Source organism: Heterodontus francisci, chromosome 26, assembly GCF_036365525.1.
Source record: "Heterodontus francisci isolate sHetFra1 chromosome 26, sHetFra1.hap1, whole genome shotgun sequence".
Classification (NCBI taxonomy): domain Eukaryota; kingdom Metazoa; phylum Chordata; class Chondrichthyes; order Heterodontiformes; family Heterodontidae; genus Heterodontus; species Heterodontus francisci.
In genome coordinates, this window is record NC_090396.1 from 26,580,927 (window position 1) to 26,600,186 (window position 19,260).

A 19,260-nucleotide genomic window follows, 5' to 3' on the forward strand; every position below is an offset into this window, starting at 1 on the left:
GGCATAGAAGAGCATGATAAAAATCTTTATTCAGTGATGGCAGTAGCTCGTCATGAAGGGCTCATTTTAACAGCAAGAAGTGCCAGGTGAGTGTAATTCAGATCAATTTCTTTGGCTCCATCTATTCCCGTTGTGGAATCTGTCTTGACCCTGGCAAAATCAAAGATGTAAGACATATGCCTACTCCACAAGACAAGGAAAACCTCCAGAGGTGTCTTGGATTTTCAAATTCTTGGCACCATACAGTCCAAATTTTTATGACAGAGCATCATCACTGAGAGAGCTGTTAAAGAAAGAAGTACCATATGTACAGCAGGAGGACCATCAGCAAATGGTTTGATTCTCTCAAACAAGCATTGTCAGCAGAAACCTGTACCCGGCAGTACTATGATCCAAGGAAGAAGACAATCCTGGAAGTCGATGCCTCACAGAAAGGGCTAGGAGTGTGCATCCTACAGGATGGCAAACCAATTGCACTTGGGTCCGAACGTTTATCCCCAGCACAATCCAATTAGTCAAACATAGAGCATGAAACACTTGCTCTGGTGTTTGGGATCACAAGGTTCCACACCTACCTGTTCAGTCAGCAGTTCACAGTGGAAACTGACCACAAACCACCGGAGATGATCTAGCGCAAGCCATTGACAAGCGCACCACCTCGACCACAGCTACTCTTAGTGAAAGTACAGGAGTACAACTTTGAAGTCTGCTACAAACTGGGTACCCAAATGGTCACCTCGGATACGCTGAGCAGATTGCCAAATCCGAACAAGAATGAAGAAGTTCCACTGGATCTACAAGTAGACAGCATGGACATCAAGGTGGAAGATGTGCTCAAAATTAATTTATTACATTTTGGTCAGCACAAATGTGACCAACTACAATCAGAAACAGCCAATGATCCACAACTGAAGGCTCTGTGGAGAGTCATCATAGAAGGTTGGCCTGATATGGTAAAAGAGGTGCCAGAAACCCTCAGATGATTTTGACCTTATAAGAGATGAACTTGGTATCTCGAGGGCGTCACCTTCAAGGGAAAACAAGTGATTGTGCCCAAGGCTCTCCGACAGGACATCTTGTCACAACTTCACCAAGGCCACATGAGCATAGAGCGAACAAGACGACTGGCATGAGACACTGTTTATTGGCCAGGGATCAACAGTGACATCGAAAGGTGAGTGAGGATGTGCGAAGCATGCCAGAGCCACTAGCCACAACAACATAAAGAACAACGTAAAGAACGTAAAGAGATTCCGTCAGTTCCTTGGACCGAAATCGCCACTGATCTATTTTCCATTAATGGAGATGACTTTATCTTAGTCATCAGTTATTTCACCAAATTTCCAATTGTCAGACAGGTAAACGACTTCAAGCATGGTCATCGCAAACACATTGGGCTGAATTTTACCAGCCCCTTGATGCCGTCGATTACAGTGTGGGGGCTGGTAAAATGTTGCGGAGAGGCCCGCCTCAAAAGAGGACGTCGAGAAGAGCCCGCCGCATATTGCCGGCTGTGGGGTACCTCGGTGCGGCCCCCCCACTGCCTGATGGCGGGCCCTTCATCTGCATATTTAAATTGACGGTAATTATATTCAAATGAAATACCTACTGTCCCACGCCAATTTTACAGCCTCCATTTGGCCTTCGTGCACCTTCGAAACTCCGTATGGAGTTCCAAGGCAAGAATCTGGTTGGGAAAGGGGAGTAATAAAAATTTCAGGGCTAGAAGGGTGGAGAAGCGGGGAAATCAATTTTTATTGGATGTGGGGATGATGGGAAGGGGTTATAGGCCAAATGTTATAAGTTTAGGGGGTAAAGTTCAGGTAGGGAAAAAGGAATGTGTTGGTCATTTTGGGCACTGAAATGATCATTGGGGGGGTTGGGGAAGGGCCATCCACATATTTCATATTGTTTAATAAAAATTTAATACTGCTGGCTGTTTACAAATTTTAAGTAATTCTAAGGGCTTAAAGCCCTTTAAAAATAGAGCCGGTGTCTGCACGGTGGCGCCAGATGCCATTGTGAGAGATGCGGAGCCGCCCCTACACGTCATCGGGATCGGGCGCTCCGCCCCCACTATTTAAATGAGCCCCCGCACAAAATATCGCGGGAGCTCCTCGGCAGCCGCTGAATGCGGGCACCCCACCCAGTTCAAAGGGCGCCGCGCTGCGCAGTGGTGCCTGAATAAAATTCAGCTCATTGAGTGCCATATTCAGTCTAATTGATGCACCTGAAGAAATCATTTCTGACAATGGGCCACAGTATACGTGCAGACCTTTCAGGGATATGTGTGCCATCTGGGGCATTAACCATGTGGCATTCTCACATTACCCAAGGTGTAATGGTCTTGCCGAGCGAATGGTTCACATGGTTAAATCACTTATCCTGAAGTGTAGGACAACGAAACAAGTTCTTCACATTGCTATGCTCCACCTCAGAGCTACATCTATGGATATGGACTTACCATCACCAGCAGAGATCATGTTTGGCAGACAAGTGCGAATGACTCTGCCAAGACATCATCTGTCCAAATTCTCTGAGATGCAGGAGACACTGCTCGAAAAACGGTGGAAAATGAAGATGATGCATGACTGACACGCAGGGGCAGAGCTACCTCAGCAACATGTAGGACAAAAGGTCAGGGTCATACACCCCACAATGAGAGCATGGTTACCCGCAGAGGTATCCAAAGTAGGCAGTAAGCCTAGGTCCTATGAGATTACAACATCTAGCAGAGCGGTGATGAGATGAAACCGAAGCCAACTAAGAGAAGTGTGCAACAGCGGATTCGAAAGAACACACTCCAAAGATGAGGGTGTGATGGAAAACAGGACAACAGCCAACACATTGACAACATGTCTGCAAACCCAAAACAACCAAGGGTAAAATTCACATCCCCAGAAAGTTATACCATAACCAGATCTGGAAGAGTTGTCAAACCACCAAAACGATATATGGACTCTTAAGCTTCCATACTTGTAAATTTTATGATCTATATACCATATAACTAATTTTGAAGTTATCTAATTTTATGTGTTTTTACTTTTAGCATACAAGACTTATCTTTGGAAAGAAAGGGTTGTTGTATGATTGCCTTTAAGAGTGATGTCCCTTTAAGATCTTAGTATGCTAATGAGTGAAGTACAGGATGCAGTCATGTGACTACAAGCCTCCATCACTCTGTAAGTAAGTGAATGAGAACTTGAACTTAGAGCCAAGAGTGTAATCAACTGAGCCACAGCTGGCAACTCAAACATTAGTGACATTTATGGAACCTCATGTTTTAAAAATGGAATTTGACATATTAACCTAGTGGTGCTGGTTAAGATTTGCAATTAAACATCGCAAACAAATCAGTTTAACAGGGAGGTGAGATGAGGTAATGTTCTGAAATAAATATCATGTGTGCTTGTAATAACTTTTTTGATTTTTGTCTTTATAAGCCTTCATTGTAGGTTAACTTTTCAACTGATAGAATTGTTTAAAAGTTTATCCATAACATTGTTGAGAAGCTTTTTTTAAAAAAAAATAAGTAAAGGTTTAGGTTACTGGGACTATATTAATTGCATGCTCGGTTAGTCTAGTAACCTGGGAAATGGAAATATTTCTAGCTAGATAATAGATCAATAAAATCAACTGGCCTTAATTTTATCAAGCAGATTGTTCAACCAGGACCTTGAAACTAAAGTTTCAACAGTTTTTATTATGCTGTATTGTTCCTTTAACATAACTGGTACATTTTTTTGAGGAACGTAGATAAGGGTCAAAGATAGAGTGCATGACACTGCAACGGTTGAAGTCTAGAAGGAGAAATAAATCAAGGAACATTTCTAGGTATTCATTTCAGTTGACATTGACTGCATTGCTTTGCACACAAATCAACTTTATGGCAGTAATCTTCTTTGGTAATTCTTAAAGAATTTGGCTTGTTTAACTTTCTTACAGGGACTTGTTTACATGTCCCATTCTGTTTATTCTGCAGGTCAGTGGCTCGATGCTAGAGGACACGATCAGTAACTGGTCCTTGTATAAAGATGAGTGTTTGCAAAACCAAACCAAGGCCAGCACTAAAACTGGTGAGCAACCTAACTTGATAGTAAGGTTTATTTATAGGAAAGTCATTCTGTTTAAGCATTTTTACTCATTGCCTTCTTGGGGAAAGCTTCTGTTGAGGTGAATGCCTTTCTGTTATTTTAACATAGACACGGGAACACTAATCTATGCAAATTCTTTCGTATGCTTTATTTGATGTTGCATCCTCGATTGTCTCCCGGAATACTGCTCACCAAGCATGCTCCTCCTTTAGGAAGATGGCACGGTCTTAGCCTTGGACTTCTCTGTAACCACTCATTGACTAGTAGGAATAAAATTCCAGCAGGGAAGAGGAGGCAATGCTACTCCCACTTGCCCACCAAAACAAACGGAATGCTGTTCTCTTCTGTGTGGAATTTTACCTGGCCTGGAAAGAACAACAAAAACATTCAAAAGGATCATGCTCAGGTTATTTTGGATCTGTCCCATGTGCATCTCCATGGTACAAATTTGTTCAAACATTTTGATAATACAAATATCTAGTAGCACAGTGCTTCTGAATGCAAGCAAAGGCCTTCCATCTCAACTATTGATTTTTCTCCTGCTTACCCTGACATTTCTTCCTTGTGTGTCATCCCTTTCCTCACACCACCAGACTGTTCCAGAAATAGACAAACTGGCACACATTAGACCACAAATTTTCCATGATCAGAGGCATACTCTCAACCAGGCAAATCAGGTCCTTTCAATCTTTCCCTTTTTCCAGAAATGTAAAAGTCTCTTTATCCAATGCTCAGACTAAACTCCTTAGATTGAGTTAACTCCGTTTGAATAATTGGCAATATTGGGGCTTAAAATTTATGGCTTTCTAGTTGGGAGTCATGTTTTTTAGTTGTTTGGGTTACAAGGCCATTATTTACCTCAACCACTATTGTAACTACAATATTTAATTTATAACCTTAGCAAGAGTTTGCACAGGTAACCGAGTATTTGCAATTTAAACTGGTAGACTTCCATCTTGGAGGGTTTTGGGTATTATTGCTATCACAGAAACATGGTTGAGGGAAGGGCAGGACTGGCAGCTCAATATTCCAGGGTGTAGAATCTTCAGGCATGGCGGGGGAGAGGTGGGGAGGGGGGTGTAAAAGAGGAGGTGGCATTGCACTATTGATCAAGGAGGCAATTACTGCAGTAAAGAGGGATGATATCTTAGAAGGTTCCTCAAATGAGGGCATATGGGTAGAACTTAAAAACAAAAAGGGGGCAATCACTTTGCTGGGAGTGGACTACAGGCCTCCAAACAGTCAGGGAGAGATGGAGGAGCAGATATGTAGGTAAATTTCAGAGCTGTAAAAGTAATAGGGTAATAACAGTAGGGGATTTTAACTTCCCCAATATTAACTGGGATAGTCTTAGTGCAAAAGACGGAAAGGGGGCGGAATTCTTAAGGTGTATACAGGAGAGTTTTTTGAGCCAGCACGCAGAAAGTCCTTCAAGAGAGGGGATATTACTGGAGCTAATCTTAGGGAATGAAGTGGTAGAAGTGTCAGTGGGGGAGCATTTCGGGGATAGTGGCCATAACTCTAAGATTTAAGGTAGTTATGGAAAAGGACAAAGATGGACCGGAAATAAGGGGGAAGGCCAATTTCAATATGATAAAACAGGATCTGGCCAAAGTGGACTGGGAGCAGCTACTTGTAGGAAAGTCTACATCAGACCAGTGGGAGTCATTCAAAGAGGAAATAGTGAGAGTTCAGGGCCAATGTTTTCCCGTAAAAGTAAAGGGTAAGACCAACAAGTCCAGGGAACCCTGGATATTAAGGGATACAGAGGATTGGATAAGGGAAAAAAAAGCAGGCTTATGTCAGATTCACAGGGCTGAAAACAGCAGAGGCACTAGAGGAATATAGAAAGTGTAGGGGGGTACTTAAAAAAAAAAAAAGTAATTAGGAGAGCGAAGAGGGGGCATGAAAAAACACTGCAGGCAAGATACAGGAAAATCCCAAGGCATTTTGTAAGTATATTAATGGCAAGAGGATAACCAGGGAAAGAGTAGGGCCCATTAGGGATCAAAGTGGCAATCTGTGTGTGGAGCTGGAGGACGTAGGTGAGGTTTTAAATGATTACTTTTCATCGGTGTTCACTATGGAGAAGGACAATGTAGGTGTAGAGATCAGGGAGAGGGATTGTACTATACTTGAACAAATTAGCTTTGTGAGGGAGGAGGTATTAGCGGTTTTAGCAGGCTTAAAAGTGGATAAATTCCCAGGCTGCTATGTGAGGCAAGGGAGGAGATTGCAGGAGTTCTGACATGAATTTTCAAATCCTCTCTGGCCACAGGAGAGGTACCAGAGGACAGCGAATGTGGTACCATTATTCAAGAAGGGGAATAGGGATAAACCAGGTAATTACAGGCCAATGAGTCTGACAACAGTGGTAGAGAAACAATTTTAAAAATTCTGAGGGACAGGATTAATCTCCATTTAGAGAGGCAGGGATTAATCAAGAATAGTCAGCATGGCTTTGTCAGGGGGAGATCATGTCTAGCAAATTTGATTAAATTTTTTGAGGAGGTGACTAGGTGTGTAGATGAGGGTAAAGCAGTTGACGTAGTCTACATGGACTTCAGTAAAGCTTTTGATAAGGTCCCGCATGAGAGATTGATCAAGAAGGTAAGAGCCCATGGAATCCAGGGCAATTTGGCAAATTGGATCCAAAATTGGCTTAGTGGCAGGAGGCAGAGGGTGATGGTCAAGAGTTGTTTTTGCAATTAGAAGCCTGTAACCAGTGGTGCACTGCAGAGATTGGTGCCGGGACCCTTGCTGTTAGTAGGGTACATTAATGATTTAGACGTAAATATAGGAGGTATGAGCAGTAAGTTCGCAGATGACATGAAAATTGGTGGTATAAATAAATAGTGAGGAGAAAAGCCTTAGATTACAGGATGATATAGATGGGCTGGTAAGATGGTCAGAGCAGTGGCAAATGGAATTTAATCCTGAAAAGTGTGAGGTGATGCATTTTCGGAGGACTAACAAGGCACGGGAATATACAAAGGATGGTAGGACCCCTAGGAAGTACAGAAGGTCAGAGATACCTTGGTGTACTTGTCCATAGATCACTGAAGGCAGCAGCACAGGCAGTTAAGGTGGTTAGGAAGGCATATGGGATACTTGCCTTTATTAGCTGAGGCATACAATATAAGAGCAGGGAAGTTATGATGTAGTTGTATAAAACACTAATTAGGCCACAGCTGGAGTACTGTGTACAGTTCTGGTTGCCACACTTTAAGAAGGATGTGACTGCATTGGAGAGGCTGCAGAGAAGATTCACCAGAGTGTTGCCTGGGCTGGAGCATTTCAGCTATGAAGAGAGGCTGGATAGGCCAGGGTTGCTTTAGAGTAGAGAAGGCTGAGGGGGGACTAGATTGAGGTATACAAAATTATGAGGGGCATTGAAAAGTTAGATAGGAAGAAACCTTTTCCCATAGCGGAGGTGTCAATAACCAGGGGGCACAGATTTAAGGTAAGGGCCGGAGGTATAGAGGGGATTTGAGGAAATTTCTTTTCACCCAGAGGGTGGTTAGAATCTGGAACGCACTACCTGAAATGTTGGTACAGGCAGGAACCCTCACAACATTTAAGAAGTATTTAGATGAGCACTTGAAACGCCACAGCATACAAGGCAATGGGTCAAGTGCTGGAAAATGGGATTAGAAGAGAGAGGTGCTTGATAGCCAGCACAGACACGATGGGCCGAAGGTCCTGTTTCTGTGCTATATGACTCTGAGTCTATGACTATCCCAAATTGAAATATTGTTCAAATCTGTCTGCCTTCATGGGATGAGTTTCCGAAGTTCCCTGTAGGGCCACTAGAAGATGGGCGGAATCACTGGATGGCTACCCTCTAAGTCCAGGTTTCAGGACCCTTTCCCTGAGTTTGACAAGATTCCAATAGCATTTAAGCAGGAACTGCGATGACCTTATCTTAGTTTGACATGTTCTTACTTTATTTTGCTTGGGATTTTGTTTTGGAGGCAGGGTTCCTGGTGCCAGACCGAAAAGGTTGGGGAGAGCCCACCTCTGCCTTTTCGTGACTCCCCGGCGTGATCCTCCAGTCCTTTTAAATCTGAGTTTCATGAGCTGGGGATCCCGCCTCGAAGAGCTACTGGCCAACCAGAGGGCTGGCAGCTCAGCAGTATCGGCAATACCGCCGGGAGCGGTGGCCATTGCCGGTACTGCAGAGGCCTTTGACACAGGTTCAGCGCTGGAACCCCGGACCTCAGGTAAGTGAGGCGATGGGGAGTGGGGGGGTAGTCGGGGATCCCGGTGGGGGGGGGGAGGGAGTGGAGGTGTTGGTGAATTGGTTCCATGCAGGGTTCCTCCATAAGTCACAGAATTCCCACTGAGGAGGAACCCACCCCCCGCAAAACCCCAGCCCAAGCCCTTGTGTAACAAGGCACCCTCCCCGCATGGCAGAGGCAACCCCCACCGCTAGTAAAATGCCAGCAGCAGCGGGAAGAGGTCCTTAATTGGGCATTAATATGCCACTTAATGGCCTCAATTGGGCTCTGGGCGGGAAGGCCATCGTTGGCCTATACTATCCCCGGTAAGATCTCGTGGCGATGGGGAGGCGATGGACCCTCCGCCCCCATGCCACCCTTCACGATTCTCCATGCCCACCCTGCCTCCGACCCTGCCTTGGGGGGGCCCACAAAATTCAGCCCATTGTCTCAAACACTAGTGTCCAATGTGACTTGTTCCTAAAGGCTCGAAATTACTATTGGTGATAAAATCAGCTGAATGATTAGCAGTCTTCTGATATTTATTTGTTCATTGAGTTATTTTAAATAATTAATATCTCAGTTAAAATAACAGAAAGAAGACCATCATAGAAGCAAGTGTTTATCTGTTAATAAACCTCAACAAAATATAACTAGGCAACCTACTGGTGCTTTATCTCCGAAACAAACACCAAAGACCTGTCTTATCCCATGCAACCATGGAAAAGTCTATTTCTCTCAATCTCCCACCTTCCTCAGTTATAAGAGAAAACATTGGCTGTCCTGAATGCTCAGTTGCTGAATGCATTGCCGAGTGTGGAAAAAAATATAAGTATCCCAGGTTCAGTCCCTGACCTGTGCTGCATTCACTGCTCTCAACTGGGTGGTTGTAGGAGCATCACAACTGACTGGAACACTCATGGACTAGGCAAGGGCAAGAAATAAAAGTTAAGGTTTCTTCTCCTGATGGCTCTCCAATGACTCTAGTTCACTTTTCTGGGTGTCACGTGAGGGCAGAACCTGGTTTGGTCATGATGGCTCTTGTGGGGAATTAGCCTACTAACAATGCAAAAACGTCTGTCTGCATTGACCTCCCACACGAATACGATAAGATGCTAGATGGTGGTTGAAGTCCGTAGAACCATACCTTACCATGACTTAGCAACGTTTGGAGATGAGAGGAATGAATTAAAAAAAAGGTTGCATCAGCAATTAAGTTAGGACAGAAACAGGAGGTTCAAAGCAGAATTTTTTCCATTCCTGATTTGTTACAGACTGAAAGAACCGTATTGCTGGTTCATAGGGTGAGGTTTCTATCCTCACTCTCGCAGAGAGTAGCCCCAGCCAGCAGGAGCACATATTGCAAATTTGTGCATGTGTCACCCGCAATGAATTTAAATGCTAAGAAAATCAGGTACAGCGTGTGTCTGCAATGTATTTCCTGGTGGGTGAGGTGCCCATTAGAAATGTGAAATCAGAAAATGACCATATGCTTTGCAGCATTGAGCTTTTATGGCTGTTTAATAGTAACAATAATATTGAAGTGAGTTGTTTTTGATATTGGGAGGAATAAAAGCTGCATGCTTCAAGTGGGTCTGATTGTTAATAATTATTTCAGATAACCACCCAAGGGCTGACATTTTTATGGCACCAGTTTTTCACAATGCTAGGTGCATTCACACTCAGGAATTCTGTGCAGCAGACCTATGCTTTGTATAAAGATCACTGTAGACTTGATCAAGGATTTAAACGAGTTTTTAAGCAAAGATTGGATCTGTATGGGATCAAGCACAAGAGCAGAACATTTCCCATAGATCCAAGGACACTGAAAACAAATGGTGTGATTAGACATGTCATTTGATCCTTTTTTTTTTATTTCTCACAAGTCCACCAGATTTTTATTTTCTTTCTAGGGATATTTGCATTGCTGGCAAGGCTGGCATTTATTGCCCATCCCTAGTAAAAACTGATCTCTAGTATGGATGGATGTGCCACCTGAATTCCAGAGAATGGGAAGTTGACTTGCTGCCAAGGCTCTGCCAAAGTTGGATGGTGCTGGCCAGCAACAACATGCAGCAAACCTGCTCAGACAGTGTGGCTGCAACCCTGCTCAGGGAGTGTGTCTGCACTGTTAAGGCCACGTGGTGAGGGGTGTGTGTAATTCCCACTGTTCAACTCCCACCTGACCGCAGCAAGTGTTTTTTGTTATTGGGGTTGAACCCCTTTCTGTTTTATTTGTCAAATAGACAGTGTCAGGTTTCTTGTAGGTTGAAAACAGAAGATTAATAATTTATTGAGCAATATGCCTTACTCGAGAATGTTGCAACTACACACACACACACACACAAAGAGACGGACAGAGAGGAAAAAGGGTAAGTGGTTTGAAGTGAGGTAGGGTTTCGGGGTTCCTGGTAAACCTGTTGAATTCTCTGAGGTCAATTTCTGTTTAGTTGCAGCCCTGAGGTGTTTGTAGATTTCTCTGTTGGCTGAAAGTTCAGGGCTGGAGAGGAAGTTGCAGTGAGAGGGGGAGGATCCAGTTGTTGAGGTCCACGTGGGTACCAATAACATAGGTCGGACTAGGAAGGAGGTTTTATATAGATAGTATGAGCAGCTTGTGGCTAAATTAAAAAGATGAACCTCAAAGGTAATAATCTCTGGATTATTACCTGAGCCATGAGCAAATTGGAGTAGGGTAAATAAGACTGGAGAGTTAAGTGCGTGGCTCAAAGATTGATGTGGGAGAAATGGGTTACGCTTCATGGGGCAGTGGTACCAGTACTGGGGAAAGTGGGAGCTGTACTGTTGGGATGGTCTTCACCTGGACCATGCTGGGACCAATGTTCTGGTGAATCATATAACTAAGGCAGTAGAGAGGGCTTTAAACTAAATAATGGGAGGAAGGGATCAATTGAGGGAAGATCTGATAATTTAGATAGAGAGGATAAGGCAAGTGAGCAAGGTAGCAATGAGGGAATTGATAATCTGAATGTGGCAGGAAGGGAAGATTGGAGGGAAGCAAAACTGGTAACGGGAAGTAGAAAAGTAGTAAGCGAAATTAGAAGACAGACAAAGTGAAGGCAAGCTCCAAATATGATCAGAATGCAGAATAATGTTTTTTAAAAAATGCATGCAAAATTTGCAACAAGGCACAAATAGAGGTAAATAGGTATGATTTAATTGCCATTACAGAAATGTGATTACAGGGTGATCAAGACTGGGAACTGAATATTCAAGGATATCCGAAATTTAGGAAGGATTGGCAAAAAGGAAAAGGAGATGGGGTAGCGCTCTTAATAAGGGATGAGATCAGTACATTAGTGAGAGAGGATCTAAAATTGAAGGATTAAGATGTAAAATTAGTTTGGGTGGAGCTAAGAAACAGCAAGGGGGAGCAAAATTGGGAGTTGTTCATAGGTCACCAAATAGTAGTGTTAATGTTGGGCACAATATAAATGAGGAAATTAGAGGTGCCTGTAACATGGGTAATACAATAATAATGGGTGATTTCAGTTTACATATACACTGGGTAAACCTAATCAGCACTAATGCTGTGGACGATGAATTCCTGGATTGTGTATGAGATGGGTTTCTGGAGCAGTACGTTGAAGAACCAACTAGGGATCAGGCTATTTTAGATTTATTATGTAATGAGAAAGGGCTAATTAATAACCTTGCTGTAAAGGAGCCTTTGGGAAATAGTGACCTTAATATGATAGAATGTTGTGTTAAGTTTGAAAGTGATATAGTTCATACTGAAACTGGGGTCTTAAATCTGAACAAAGGAAACTATGAAGGTATGAGGGGCAAGTTGGCTATGGTGGATTGGGTAAATACACTATAAGATTTGACAGTAGACAGGCAGTGGCTACTATTTAAAGAAGTATTACATGGTCTACAACAATATACATTCCTCTAAGAAACAAAAACCCAACGGGAAAGATGAATCAACCATAGCTAGCAAAAGAAATTAAAAATAGCATTAGATCAAAGAAAGTGGCTTATAAAGTTTGCCAGAAAAAGTTGTAAGCCCGAGGATTGGGAGCAATTTTGAATCCAGCACAGGATGACCAAGAAACTGAGCAAGAAAGGGAAAAGAGAATATGAATGCAAGTCAACGAGAAACATAAATGCAGATGGCAAAAGCTTCTTTAGGTATTTGAAAAGGAAAAGATTAGCGAGGGCAAATGTGTGTCCATTACAGGAGGAGACAGGAGAATTTATAATAGAGAATAAGGAAATGGTGGAGAAACTAAACATTTACTTTGTCTGTTTTCACGGACGACGATATAGAAAATCTCCCAGAAATACTCGGGAAAGACAGTACTTGAAAATTTCACTGGATTGAAGGTTGATAAATCCCCTGGACCAGATGAGCTACATCTCAGAGTGTTGAAGGAGGTGGCTATAGAGATGCATTGGTAGTTATCTTTCAAAATTCTATAGATTCTGGAAAAGTTCTGGCAAACTTAACCCCACTATTTAAGAAAATGGAGAACTACAGACCTGTTAGTTTGATGTCAGTAATAGGGAAAATGTTAGAATCTATTATAAAGGATGTGATAACTATACTCTTAGAAAATAATGATATGATTGGACAGAGTCAACATGGATTTATGAAAGGGAAATCATGTTTGACAAACCTGGAGTGTTTTGAGGATGTTACTTGTAGCATAGGTAAAAGAAAAACAGTGAATGTGACGTATTTGGATTTTCAGAACGCATTTGGTAAGGTCCACACAAGTTAGTAAACAAAATTAGAACACATGGGATTGGTGGTAATATAGTGGTCTGGATTGAAAATTGGTTATCAGACAGAAAATAGAAAGTAGGAATAAACTGGTCATTCTCAGGGTGGCAGGCTGTTACTAGTGGAGTACCGCAAGGATCAGTGCTAGGGCTACAGCTGTTCACAATCTATATTTGGATGTGGGGACCAAATGTAGTATTTCCAAATTTGCTGATGGCACAAAACTAGTTGGTAATGTAAGTTGTCAGGAGAATGCAAGGAGGTTTCAAGGGGACTTGGACAGGCTAAGTGAATGAGCAAGAACATGGCAGATGGGATATAATGTGAATAGGTGTGAAGTTATCTACTTTGGTAGAAAGACAGAGTATTTCTTAAATGGTGAGAGGTTGAGAAGTGTTGATGTCCAAAGGGACCTGGGTGTCCTTGTTCATGAGTCACCAAAATCTAGCATTCAGGTGCAGCAAGCAATTAGGAAGGCAAATGGTATGCTGGCCTTTATCACAAGAGGTTTTGAGTACAGGAGTAAAGAAGTCTTGCTGCAATTGTGCAGAGCCTTAGTGAGACTGCAAATGAACTATTGTGTACAGTTTTGATCTCCTCATCTATGGAAGGATATACTTGCCATAGAGGAAGTGAAAAGGAGATTCACGAGACTAATCCCTGGGATTGCGGGATTGTCTTTTGAGAAAAGATTGAGGAAACTGGGCCTGTATTCTCTAGAGTTTCAAAGAATGAGGTGATCTCATTGAAACTTACAAAATCCTTGCAGGGCATGACAGGATGGACGTAAATAGGATGTTTCCCCTGGCTGGTGGGTCCGGAACCAGGGGAGTTGGTCTCAGAATAAGTGGTCGGCCATTTAAGACTGAGATGAGGAGGAATTTCTTCACTGAGAGGGTGGTGGATCTTTGGAATTCTCTACCCCTGAGGGCTGTGGAAGTTCAATCATTGAGCATGTTCAAGACAGAAATCAATGGATATCTGGATACTAATGACATCAAGGTTAACGGGGAAAGCACAGGAAAGTAGCGTTGAGATAGATGATCAGCCATGATCTAATTGAATGGTGGAGCAGGCATGGTGGGCTGAATGGCCTACTCCTGCTCCGATATTCCTATGTTCAGTTTGGAGACAGAGGATCACTTCCAATTCTCTGCTGCACAGGTTGAAATGTAGAATTCACAGCAGGGTGCCTTCCTTCTTGGTTTGTTGGATTTTCTCACAGCTCTCAGCTAGACAAGCCTTGGTGATGCTTTTTCCTTGGTTACCCTCTCTCTTCAGAGAGCTACTTTTAAAGCTAGAAGTTTCTCACATCTCGCCTCTGTTGGGAGACTGAGATTTTTCTCCTTATGATGACCGACAAGGTCTTTGGCTGCCATTTTTAAGCACATTGTCCATTTTTTAAAAAGAAAAGTCCATTTTTAAAATTCAGGTTGAGTTCTTGTTTCAATAGCTGCACTTTACATGAGCATCACAACAACTTCTATCTTGGAAGCTGCTTGGCTTCTGCTTGGTTTATTCCCTTGGCAGTGCAACTGAGCTTGAAAGCTCAACACTGTGGGAGAATTGAACCTTCATGACCTGGTGTTATACATTGGCGTTTTGGTCTGCTACAGCAATGAGATATCATCTCAATGATAGACTGCCCGACTGAATAAAGAGGCATGGAGAAAGGTCAAATGAAACTGTCACAGTAGTTGGCCCATGCTGATAGATGGGGTTAATACGTGGTTCACAATCATTAATGCCAATGTTTCGTTTGCTCAGTGTTCCATTAGTTGCAATGCCTCCCAGCTCCAAGGATGTGTAATGAGTAAAGCTATGCAAAAAGAAACCCAGAAAAAGAATCAATTCTGATTTAAACACTGTGGGCTGGATTTTGTTCTCCCCCAGGCATCTGGTTCTTTGGTGGGAGGCAGGGGGCCTGAAAATAGCTCCAGATGAGGCCCACCATGGACCTCGATGCTATGAGGGCCCGGCTCGATCCTCCCAGCGATGGCGAGGCTCTGTGGCAACGTCCCCCTGCCCCTGGGCAACGGGACCATAATTTAAATATTCAAATGAATAAAATTATTCAATTTAAATCGACCTACCTGCGATGTTGAGGGCCTGGCACAATCTTCGCACAGGCAGCTGATGCCATTGCCGGGGACAGACAGCCCACTCCCTCCACGAGATTTGAGGGGTGCTGCGGGGCTGCGAACTGTCCCAGCTGTTGAAATGAGCCACCGTGCTTGCGATTGCGGCAGCTCTTTGGCATGGGGCCTGCATGGACGGGCTCTTAAAATCCAGCCCAGTAAGTGCGCTAATGGGAAATGAAATCACTTAGAAACCAGCTCATGAGCAGCGTAAGCAGGGATCATTTCCTCATCTGCCCTAATGGTTTGGAGGGGGTAGAGATATACCAAAAATGGAAGAGGAAAGCTGATTTAAAATGGGGGGACGTAAATCAGGGTGGAACTGCTTTTATTTTATTTTAAAATGGAAAATGAATGGTGAGAAAACAGAAACATCACTGAAATGCAGCTACTGTGTCCTGAAGTTGCAATGCAGCTCTGAGATTTATTTTGAACAAAACGGCTGAATTAAGAGAAAGAAAAAGCGTGCAATAAGAATATTGTTGGTTGAGTTCTCCCATTAAGAGTTCAGTTCAAAACTGTTAATTCATTTATTGTTGGAATTCAATGTTAAATAGCCATGATTTGATAAGTGCCATGAACAACACCTTCAAAGTATTCACACTCATCAAACACTTGATCTGCTATAATTTGTGTCGAAACCTATCCAGAAAATATCCCTGTCTACTTTGTCAATATAGCTGCCTTGCCTTCTTGTGTAATTTCATAATGTCCATGCTTTGCAAAGAGTGAAAAGATTTAGTTGTGTTCAAAATTGTCTAAAATTCTGAATAAAATAACCAATTGCAAGTACAGGAATTAGATAAATGACCAGCCAGGAAATTGCTCCTTATCACTTTCTTATACTAGCAAATAGAACCAAGTACACAGTGGACTGAATTTTATTCTCCCGCCGCAGGGAGTGGTGGCGGGCAAAAATAATGGTGGCCCACTGCCCTCCTCCTGACGGCAACCCAGGATAATGAGCCAGTCAGGCCGCCCCCACACCCAATCACATGGTGAGGATGGGCTCTCTGACGTCAGTAATGGCATCACTGCCCTGCTGGGCCATTTAAATTTTTAAAGGGTTAACACCCCTCCCCCCAATGTACCGCCGATAAATCTATCGCCCTTGCCCCTCGCCACCCAATAACAAATTCAACATTTGTCCTCTGCCCCACCCCAAAACACATCTTCAACACTTGACCTTCCCCCACCAGCCCCCCAAACCGATCAAAGTGCAGAGGTCTCCCCTTCCCACCCTCCCCTACACTAGTAATTTGCATCAGAGCCTTGTTCCCGCCCACCCCCTACTGCACTAAAAATCATAAGTTCTCCCCCTTCCCCACCACGGTGGTGCCTGCTTTCCCTGGAAGGGAAAGCGAAAGTGCATGAGTGCCGGCCGCCGCTTGGAAGATCGTGGCCCGAAGGTAAGATCACTGTTGATTTTATTTAAATTCATTCGTTTCATTAATTTAAATATGTTAATCTGGGTCCCGTCGCCCAGTGGCGGTGGTGGGTAGTGTTGGTGGGCCACCATTGAGCCTCACCATCACTGGAAGGTCGGGCCCAGCACTGCCCGTGTCGGGCTCCTTGGCGGGCCACTGCCGGAACGATGTTCCAGCGACCCCCTCCCTCCCCTGGCCATGGAGCCTGATGTCGGGAGCTCAGTAAAATTCCGGTCGGTGCGTGGAGTTACAGAATTTTGCATGTACCTTGTAGTAGAAAATGCAATGGTTTGTTTATGTTCCACAGCCAATAAATAATTCACATGTAATAAGTTCTTAATTGTGGTCAGGTATTAACACTTTTGTAGCATTTGAATTAGTTGCACAATCCATGGCAGATAAAAGACAAAATCCCTCTATATACTTTTTTGCATGTTTATTTGATGCTGTGAACTACAAGAGTTATGTAATCATCTTAACAAAGCTCTCCAGGGAGTCTTTTTTGGTGCCCATTACACCCAAAATGGACACATTATAGGGCATAATGATCAGTGGAATTATCAGGTTTGATCTGATTACTGTCTATTTTGGGCTACGCTTTATTCTCCCATTGGACCATTCCACCTGAAACTAGGAGAACTTTATTTACATTTTAAAAGGGCACTTAGAAATCTCCTACTCCATTTTATGTGCCTTCTGGTTGCCCAGAAAACCTACTCTAAAGGCTTTCCAGGGGTGGACCTTCAGCTGGATGGTAATTTAAAAGGACTTGAATCAGTTTGGGTCATTTGGTTAATTTATTTTTAACCTGCCTGGTACTTATGTTGCCATAAGGGTTTGTATCCATTTTCCTTCATTTGTCTTTTCAACCCCCTCCCCGTGGTTCAGACATGATGTAATATAGGAGTGTGATACCATGGGAGGCACCTCTTGCAGGACCACCTCCATTTCACCAGTCATTGAATGGGGGCTCAGGTTTTAAAGGCTGCTCTGTCACTTGTCTGCAGACTCATACTAACACCTAGCCTGTCAATTTTCTCAATCCCTGCCTCTTCCACTTTACATCAGGCTGCTAATAGGTTGAGCTGCTTTTTGAGACACTCCCAAGACTTCCTGAATTTTTGTCCCATTATTACGCTTCCCTTTAGCCCCCCTTTAGTTGTCCCCGTCCCTTTAAATTTGACACTCTCAATTTTCCTCTTCCACCATTAACGTCCTCCCTAGACCAGTCTGAGGCTGTTAGGAAGAGATATACAAATAAGATTAAATGGTTGAATGGAATGACTTTTGCACGTGAATTTTTGGGCAGGATTTGTGCCAGTTCTTTACTATTTAGAATTGAATAGGCTGTGATAATGATGGTAGATTTTATTCACTTGTCTAGTATCCCTGATAGTTCCATCTGCAGTTAGTTGCTTTTCTTCAGTAGAGTGAACAGGGTCGATAGTGGTTAATTACATGTACTAAAGCACAGTGTCTATATGATTGGCAGCTAGTCTCTGTCTGATACATGAGGCAGTGTAAATGTGTACCAAATGTGTATTGAAATATTATCATGCATTCTGAATTGATTGCATTATTATAGAACTACAATGTATTACTAAAGGTAATTTTCTGAACTAATAGTGTAATTATGAAATTAATCACAACTGTCAGTGCCGCCTTGTGGCTGCAGAGATGATCCTGTGCTCGGGAAAATACTGCAATATTGAACAGACTAAATATTATGATCAGAAGCACATGAGAAAACACCTGGTTCTTGGCTTCTGTGTTGAGCTGCAAGACTGATTGTTGATAATCAAAAGCCTGGTAAACCAGAAATGATTAACATGATCCCAGCAAACACCAATCATCAGACCTCCCTGCAAGTATGTGCAATAATTACACCTCATTTTAGTCTGTAATTACCTTAGTTACCAATCCTATAGTAATAAGTTATGTCTGTCCCTGAAGAGTCGAAGGTCACAGAGAATGTAATTGATTTGGGCTCAATTGACTTCTTTATAATGAGCTCGATCAATGGCTCTTGAGAAGCATGATCAAAGGTTATAGAGATATTGGGCTGAACTTTCCCTTAGAAGTCAGGACCTTGAATCCAGGACCATAAGTGGATCCCAAGCCTGTGCATGTCTGCAACGCAGCTGCCAGAGTAACTTTGTGAGGTGGCCTGCTAATTGGCCACCTTCGCATTTGGTGTCCAATTAAAGATGGCAGGTGGACCAGGGAAGGGGGAGGCCCAATAGGAGAGCCCGCAGTGATGTCATGTGAGCAGCCCCACCGGAGAGGTGAGCGCTGCTAGAGAAGAGAGGGTCCTGGGGAGGTTTCAGCATGCAGACACTCGTGAAGGCCTCCTTCTTCAATGGTGAAAAAGATCACAGGTTGAGCCCTCCAGAAGAGTTCCTGCAGCCACTCCTGAACCCCTGATGGTACCAATTAATTCAGCCACCCATGGCCCTCTGACCTCCAAGTGAGAGGCCACTTCCGCAGCATTTTCTGGCTCCCAACACATTGGGGGCTGGGGGTGTGGGCCATGCAACATCGAGATAGTTGCAGTGCTGGGGGAAATTGGCCCTTGATTAGGGCCTTAATTGTTTTCATCATCTACCCGCCTCAGTGAAGTGGGTTGTCAATTCC

General features: G+C 43.3%; 1 protein-coding gene across 1 annotated transcript in view; it reads left to right on the forward strand.

Annotated features, from left to right (window-relative positions):
* The window catches only part of LOC137384540 (glucagon-like peptide 2 receptor), a 78,027-nt gene that overhangs the window by 11,735 nt on the left and 47,032 nt on the right, over positions 1 to 19,260 (forward strand). The window contains exon 2 of the mRNA XM_068058682.1: positions 3,983 to 4,076. Within this exon, the coding sequence (XP_067914783.1) occupies positions 3,983 to 4,076 (94 nt within the window). The remainder of the gene's footprint in view (positions 1 to 3,982; positions 4,077 to 19,260) is intronic.